Here is an 8,401-nt window from a genome sequence, read left to right as displayed (position 1 = left end):
CCAGGTTTCTGTCAAACTCATCTCGTGTGTTTACATCGCCGGGCACTGGGATAGCCCGTGAGTTTGTCTCGTCCTGGCTGGGAGCCGGTTCTCAATCCTCCGTCTCTCTCTCTCCCTGTCGCATCTCTCCACCTGTCTCCATCCCCTCCCTCTCTCCATCCCCCCCCCCCCCCCCCCTCTCCTCCCCTCCCCCTCCTCCTCTCCCTCCCCCCCCTCTCTCTCTCTACCCCTCTCACCCACCTCTCTCCTGCCTCTTGCCGACCATTCGCTGCGGCGGATTGAGCGAGGCGGCGCCGCCGATGAATATTTAATGTGTCGAGCATGGAGATCGCCTTGCTGAGGTTGGAGGAGGGCGAGGCGGCGGCGGCGGCGGCGGGCGGCAGGTGTGCGGGCAGCGGCGGAGGAGGAGGGATCTGGTGGGAGCAGGAGGGCGGCATGGGCGAGCCAGGGGCTGGGGCTGGGGCTGGGGGGCGGCCGGACGAGTGCAGCGAGCGGGTGGTGATTAACGTGGCGGGGCTGCGCTACGAGACCCGGCTCGCTACCCTCAGCCAGTTCCCGGACAGCCTCCTGGGCGACCCGCTGCAGCGGCTGCGCTACTTCGACCCGCTGCGCAACGAGTACTTCTTCGACCGCAGCCGTCCCTGCTTCGACGGCATCCTCTACTTCTACCAGTCGGGCGGCCGAGTCCGCAGACCCGTCAACGTCTCCATCGACATGTTCGCCGACGAGATCCGCTTCTACCGCCTGGGACCCGAGGCCATGGAGCGCTTCGGGGAGGACGAGGGCTTCATCAAGGAGAAGGAGCGGCAGCTTCCTCGCCGCGAGTTCCAGAAGCAGTTGTGGCTCCTGTTCGAGTATCCCGAGAGCTCCAACCCGGCCCGCTGCATCGCCATCGTGTCCGTGTTGGTCATCGTCATCTCCATCATCATCTTCTGCCTGGAGACCCTGCCCGAGTTCCGCGACGACAGGCACAACAACTACAACCGCACGGCCAACGGAACCAGGGGCTCGACGGGGGACAGCCTCAGCGACCCCTTCTTCATCGTGGAGACCACCTGCGTGGTGTGGTTCACCATGGAGCTGCTGGTGCGCTTCTTCTCCTGCCCCAGCAAGCCGGTCTTCGCCAGGGACATCATGAACATCATTGACATCGTGGCCATCATCCCCTACTTCATCACCCTGGGCACCGAGATGGCTGAGCAACAAGCCAACGGGCAACAAGCCATGTCCTTGGCCATCCTCAGGGTCATCCGGCTGGTCCGAGTGTTCCGCATCTTCAAGCTCTCCAGGCACTCCAAGGGTCTCCAGATCCTGGGCCAGACCCTCAAGGCCAGCATGAGGGAGCTGGGTCTTCTCATCTTCTTCCTCTTCATCGGGGTCATCCTCTTCTCCAGCGCTGTCTACTTCGCCGAGGCCGATGACCCCAGGTCAAATTTCTCCAGCATCCCCGACGCCTTCTGGTGGGCAGTGGTCACCATGACCACCGTGGGCTATGGGGACATGAAGCCCATCACCGTGGCGGGCAAAATCGTGGGGTCCATGTGCGCCATCGCCGGGGTGTTGACCATCGCGCTGCCCGTGCCCGTCATCGTGTCCAACTTCAACTACTTCTACCACCGGGAGAACGACAATGAAGAACAAGCCAAGTACCTTATCGACAAAGTCGAAGTTGAGAGCAGCATCTCAGAAGATCTGAAGAAGAGCAGAAACTCCATTGGCAACCATTTAGAGAACGGCGATGGGGTGAATCATGGCCCAGGGACACACTGCAAAGCCAACAGCACCCCGGACATCAGGAAGTCATTATACGCACTTTGTATGATTCCCAACACTGAAACAGACTTGTAGTCACAGCAAATTGTTTGAACATTACAGATTAGTTTTATCCATAGAAGGACTTATTTTGAATTAAAGACATATCATTTGTACAAACTACAAAAGTTAGGTTAGTTGGGTCGGAAGAGAAACTAATTTTATACAACATACTTTATTCTACAAAAGAAAATATCAAGAAGATTGGGTGTATGTCTTGGCACTACAGCCTTAACTTGGGGGGGAAGAGATTGATGGCCAGCTATTTTCTCCAGGAGCCCATCAATATTTGCATATTTAACAGTTCTGTGTTGCATTTGCAGTGTCTTCAAATAATAGAAAGCAAACGTGGTCTTCAAATTCCATAAGTATTTTTTGATTTGTTATTTCAGAAGGGAAGTGCGTGAAGTACTTTGTTTAACTTTGCAGTGAAGACAGAGGCTGTGGACTGTTTGTACTTGGGTTTTCTGCTTTATGTCCTCAAAGTATTCAAAACAATGTAGCAGGTGAAAGGGGAAGCTAGAAGATGGCGAAATGCAGAGTGATACATGCAGTGAAAGGGTTTTGCAGTAGTGTTTCTATTGTTTGTTTGTGAGCAACCGTTCTAGAATTGAGCAGGGAAACAATCTAGGTGTTCGTTTTATGAATCTGTTGGTAACGAAAACAAAAACGGGTTACGGATTTGGTCGATGTTACGGCATATACATCTATTTACAATATATTTTTTCAAACAAAGCATAAAATATTCATGCATTAATCACTGAACAGAATATTTAGATAATCATTTTGCTCCAGTGTACTGGAAACTGAGACCAGCAAATTTAGCTTTTTGTATAGAATATACTCAATCGGCGAAGCGCTAGACTGTCTTGTTCCTGGTAGAGTTGGAAAACAGTTTGTGGAAATACAAACCAATTTTATGTGCTACCCCCACGGAATTCAATGGACGATGTCCGTCCTACACATTTGTACAAAGACCTAAATGAACGCACTTTTACATTACTGCTGTAAGAAACTAATTTTAAGTCCGCCTATTCATCCTGAACATTAAATCAGAAAACTGGCTACAACAAATGAAGCTTGAGATAAAGTACCACTAACTGTTGAATGATAACAGTTGTCACAAAAAAAATGCATTGAATAAAGAAAAAAACTAAAAATTACCATTTCATCGTTGAACTGGAATGCTCCTTTTAGATAATCTCAGCAAAATATTCTGGATTGGTATTTACTGGGACTCCTCATTTACCTTTTGAAAATGCATTGAGAAAGTTGATTTTTGGACCACATGGTAAATCAGGGACTTCAGACTACCCATATCCATGAAACAAAAAGTCCTGAGATGGAAATGATTCTGAATCGATTACAAGAACATCTGTATCTTCAATTGGACAACATCCTAGACTTGTGCGAGTGACACAGTAACAAGCGAAGGATCAAAGGTGAGTCTTTCACATTATTTTTTGCTGGTGAGTTTACCTTTGTTTTAAGCAGATAAGTAGATAAAGCAATACAACTGATTCTGTTTAACAGATTACCCTAAAAGTGAATAGATCCGTTGAGCTACAGAATTTAGAAACTAATTTTATACAACATACTTTATTGTTAACATACAAAGTTAAAACATTTCTCACTACACTATTTACATGCATGACATCCACTGTATGCACAACCTTGCATTTGCAGCTGTTTTCTTGACATTTAAAGTGCAGATGATCACTGGATTTGTCATGAGAATCAGCAAAGAGCTACTGTGTAATGCCAACTTCACTGTGATCTCAATGTAGAGGGTATTCCTTTACTGAATGACATTCCTTTGATTTGCATGTAGCCCTCTGTTGATTAAAAAGGCATTGCATTGGGCCTGAAACACCTTTTTGTTATTTTCCAGTTTTGGTTACATGGTATGAATGGTTTTTCATGTCAAGTTCATAAATGGTTCATAATGCCTTTGAGTCTGATATTAACTTTTGAAATTTTCTGCAGCCATATGTACAGAAATGGGATTGATGATTTTTGTTAACTGGTCCGTGACAACATCTTAAAACCTATTTGGGAACGACTTACAAACACACGTGTGATATAGAATGAATATCCAATTACTACCAGTAATAACTTTCTTAGTGTTCAGAAAGTCAAACTTTGGAACATTGTCTTAACCTGAACTGAAATTCACCAAACATCAAAGCTCCTAGTTGTTGGAGTTTCTTTCTAATTATATGAGCCAAATACATGGTTCATAATAAAGATTTTCTCTGGATTTCACCAACTCTAATCCCTGTATGTACCCTTAAATCCCATTTGGCTTGCAGCAATGTATTAATATAAATGTCCACTCTGCACCAAGCTCAGATCCGTTACCTCAGCTTTCATATCGATCCAGGTTACTTAAACATTGCAGGACAAAGCTGCTTTGAACCTGATGAGATTGTAATATCATTGTCACAGCATGAACAGATTTTCTGTCCTTCACTGAAACCATACATCAACTTTAAAATAACGCACCTCACATTTTGTTTGGAATATTAATCAAAAGAAGATAAGATAAGATAAGATATAATTTATTGCCACACAACCAGGGTCGGTGGAAATTTGGGTTGTCAGCAGCAGTACAATAATAAAGAACACACAACCACAATAAAACTAACACAAACATCCACCACAGCATTCATCACTGTGGTGGAAGGCACAACATTTGGCCAGTCCTCCTCCATTTCCCCCCCGTGGGCAGGACCAGAGTCCAGAGTCAGTCCAGGATCGGCTCTTCCTCACCGGAGACCGCGGCTTTAAGATGGTGTAGGCCGATCGGTCGAGATTTAAAGACTCTGCCGCAGCCAGAAGCACCGTAGACTGCAGGGCCGGCGGTCGAAGCTCCCCTCCAGGGGTGATGGTGAGTCCATGCCGGACCCGCGGTAGAAGTTGGCCGCGGGCCGGCAGTGATGGCTTCTTCTTCCCCCGGGTCCCCCACGAGGGATCCCGGGCTGTAGACGCCGCGCCAGCTGGAACTCTGCAGACCGCGGCTTCAGGCTGCCGGCAGCCCCGGGCCAGCGATACGGAGCGCTGCCCTCCAGCGAGCCCCAGCGAGGGCTCACCCGCTCCACAACGAGAGTCCACGCTGCGCCCGCCGCTGAAGCCCCGGGCGTGTCTCCGGGAAAGGCCGCGCCGATCCTTGATGTTAGGCCACGGGGGAGGCGACCTGGAAAAACTCGCCTCTCCATGGAGGAGGCGACCAAAGCGGTTTCCCCCTTACCCCCCCACACCACCCCCCACACAAAACACACGAAGGAACATTAAATACATACTTTAAAACATACTAAAAAATAAAAAAAGGTTGAAAAAAACTGACGCACTGCTGACATGGCTGCTGCCAGAGCAATGTTGTAATTTCTTTATGATTTGGAAGTTATATCCCAATTTCCAGTCAATCTAGATTGTAAGTTTGTGTTCCGTTGTTACATATTCCAGACACATTTATTAAATATACTTTTCATTACTGATGTGCTGAATTCAACTGGATTTCATTATTTGTCAATATTTGTCTTTAAAATGTTGCTGATGGTTTATTAATTGATACAATTTATTTATTTAGAGCAATTGATGTGTTTTATCCCCCAAATTAAATTTTAATTCAAAACAAAATTATATGTAGAATGTTCCATGTCAACATATAGCTTCAAAATATTTGTTAACAAGTAGATCAAGTACCTAGATGGTGTTAGAAACACAAAAACATAGAAAAATAGGTGCAGGAGTAGGCCATTCTGCCCTTCGAGCCAGCATCGCCATTCAGTATGGTCATGGCTGATCATCTAAAATCAGTACCCCACTCCTGTTTTTTCCCCATATCTCATAATTCCTTTAGCCCTAAGAGCTAAATCTAACTCTCCCTTGAAAACATCCAGTGAATTGGTCTACTCTGCCTTCTGTGGCAGATAATTCCACAGATTCACAACTCTCTCGGTGAAGAAGATTTTGCTCATATCAGTCCATCAGATCAATTGGCTAGATGGTGTTGTTGCCCGTTCAATTCATGCATCCCAAACCCAGCTCAGACATCTTTGGTTACAAGGGTCACAATTTTGGACCTTTTTAATGCAACTTCTGAATCTTCAGATTTTCCGTTAATCATGGGGAGTTTATGAATGAACAATCTGTAATACGACAATCAAATCTCTGTTATCATTAAACAGAAACAATTAGAGCCTATCTCTTACCTACCTTCCCCCAATTCACCCCCAAGGTTAAAGTCCGCAGCGCAAACAGTCTGAGTCTGTTACTAAACTTGCATTTGCTCTGCAGTAGATGGAGAAATTTACTGTGTGAGATATTAACAGAAAGTGTGTAATAACACAAAGCATACTGATGTTAAGGCCTGCTCAGGAAGTAGGCTAAATGGGCTAATGTATGCACTAGTGAATCATATTGGTAACTTTGGGAATGTTCGATGATGCTTTTGGATACCTAAACCGGAAAATGTGTTCCATTTTCCAGCACTGAAACCTTTGACAGTCAAGGCTTCTTTAAAATAACATTTCATCAGACTCACAGGGAAATGCCATAATCTCACAGCAGGGTGGTCCATTGAAAAAGCTATACATGCAATGCCTACCATATTATGACTAGTACTGATTGTGTAAAGTCATTCATTGTAATCTGGACAGCGCTTTCCTTGTTTGCTTTTGCTTTTATACTTATCTCTAAGGCATAAAGATTATAGCATTTCATAATGCAATTGACATTCTGCTAGATTGCTGCTAAAGTGAAAATATGGTATTAAAAGATGACAGTGTTAAATTACTATTAAGTAAACATTGGGTTCAATATATTGGCTAAGATCAGACTATACATAGTATTCAGAGTACATTTCATTACTTTAACTCTTGCTAATTGCTTTAGTAAACCCAGTGGGAGTTTATTAAGATTCTGGTTTCTGTATTTGGTAAACAACCAACTCGGTTGGATTATACTTCCTGTATAAATTCTTTTTAAAGAGATTGCCTTTTTATAGGCTTACAGAAAATGTGATCAGGATGTGCAGATGTGTGGTGGATATGAATTCTACAGGGATGTGTAGCACTGTTTCAGATGGCAGAATGTATTATGAAGAAGTTATTCTAACCGGAAAGTAATTGCCGAATGAAACCATTTGGCATGTTAAAATTCTGTGTAAAAAAAACAACAAATTACTGATCAGAGGAATAAAAAGCCCAATACCAGTGAACAAGACAGAAAGACTGCAGATTATACCTAAAATTCTGAGGCTGTAATTGTCCAGGTGAAGCATTCTACACTCACTGCTCTCTGGCCACTGATTCTAAGCCTCCTCTAGTTGCTACTGGAAGTTGAATCAGACTATTTACAACTTTAGTAATACTTGATTCTGAGGTGAACATATAACTGTGTATTTTCACAATCAGTACAACTGCTTATTTTCTCCTTCAATGTATGCCAGGCTCCAACCTACTTTTTATCATTAGCTGGTGAAACCCTAGTCCGCATGTTATCTCCAGACCTGATCTTGGTAAAACCCTCCTGGCTGGTCTTGCTGACTTACTCTGTGTGAGTGTTTCGGATTGGGACCCTTCAGACTGTTTCGCTAGTCTAAAGAAGGGTACTGACCCAAAGCATCACCTATCCATGTCTTGCAGAGATGCTGCCTGACCTGCTGAGTTACTCCAGTGCTTTGTACCTTCTTTTGTAAACCTGCATCTGCAGTTCCTTGTTTCTACACTGGAATTACCTCCCTAAACTTCTCGTTTTTAGAGGTTTACCTCTTTGACCAATGTGTGGCTATCTGCCCTAATGTGGTTTTATGTGACTGGTTGTTTGATAAACAAACTTTGTGGGTGCCTTGGGGTGATTATATATAAAGGTGTCATAGAACCAAAAAAAATGTTTTATTTTGTTGTAAAATATGAAAGCCAAACAAAACATTAGCTCCACATGCAGCTGAAGTCTCGCCGCAGGGGCAATCTCATTCTTCTAAACTAAAGACAGTTTGGGCCAGTATTCACAGACTGTTGGAATTTGCTGTAATTGATCCCACTAACAAACCCCTTGGGCTTCTAGTCCTTGTCTTATCGACTCTGCAATCTTCTCTGTAACACCTGTTGATGGCCAATGCCTGTTTCAAAGTAGCCAAGTAAGGTTGCAAGCTATGATTTATGTCTTTTTCCACATCTCGCTCCCAGGAATTTTAGCCATACTCGTCAGGTGGAACAAATGGCCAGCCAGAATTCCTACTGTGAATTCCCCTTCCAGCAACCTCCACAGTGGGCTGGTATACTGTCTTGAGTTTAGATAAATGGGGGCCGACCTCATTTAAACATACAAAATTCTTCTTAAATTGAGACAGTGTTTCACCTGGCAGTAGTGGGAATCTCACAATAAGCGATTCAGGACTAAAACAAAATGAGTTTAAGAAGGAATTGCAGATGCTGGAAAATCTTAGGTACACAAAAAAGCTGAAGAAACTCAGCGGATGCAGCAGCATCTATGGAGCAAAGGAAATAGGCAACGTTTCGGGCCGAAACGTTGCCTATTTCCTTCGCTCCATAGATGTTGCTGCACCCGCTGAGTTTCTCCAGCT

At 44.5% G+C, this 8,401-nt stretch overlaps 1 protein-coding gene across 1 annotated transcript in view; it reads left to right on the top strand.

Annotated features, from left to right (window-relative positions):
- Window positions 1–321: 321 nt before the first annotated feature.
- The window catches only part of LOC129708036 (potassium voltage-gated channel subfamily A member 3-like), a 109,342-nt gene continuing 101,262 nt past the window's right edge, over window positions 322–8,401 (top strand). Inside the window, exon 1 of the mRNA XM_055653578.1 lies at window positions 322–3,254. Within this exon, the coding sequence (XP_055509553.1) occupies window positions 322–1,848 (1,527 nt within the window). The 3' untranslated portion in view covers window positions 1,849–3,254. The remainder of the gene's footprint in view (window positions 3,255–8,401) is intronic.

Source organism: Leucoraja erinacea, chromosome 22 (assembly GCF_028641065.1).
Source record: "Leucoraja erinacea ecotype New England chromosome 22, Leri_hhj_1, whole genome shotgun sequence".
Taxonomy (NCBI): Eukaryota; Metazoa; Chordata; class Chondrichthyes; order Rajiformes; family Rajidae; genus Leucoraja; species Leucoraja erinaceus.
This window is presented reverse-complemented; position numbering and strand designations above follow the sequence as displayed.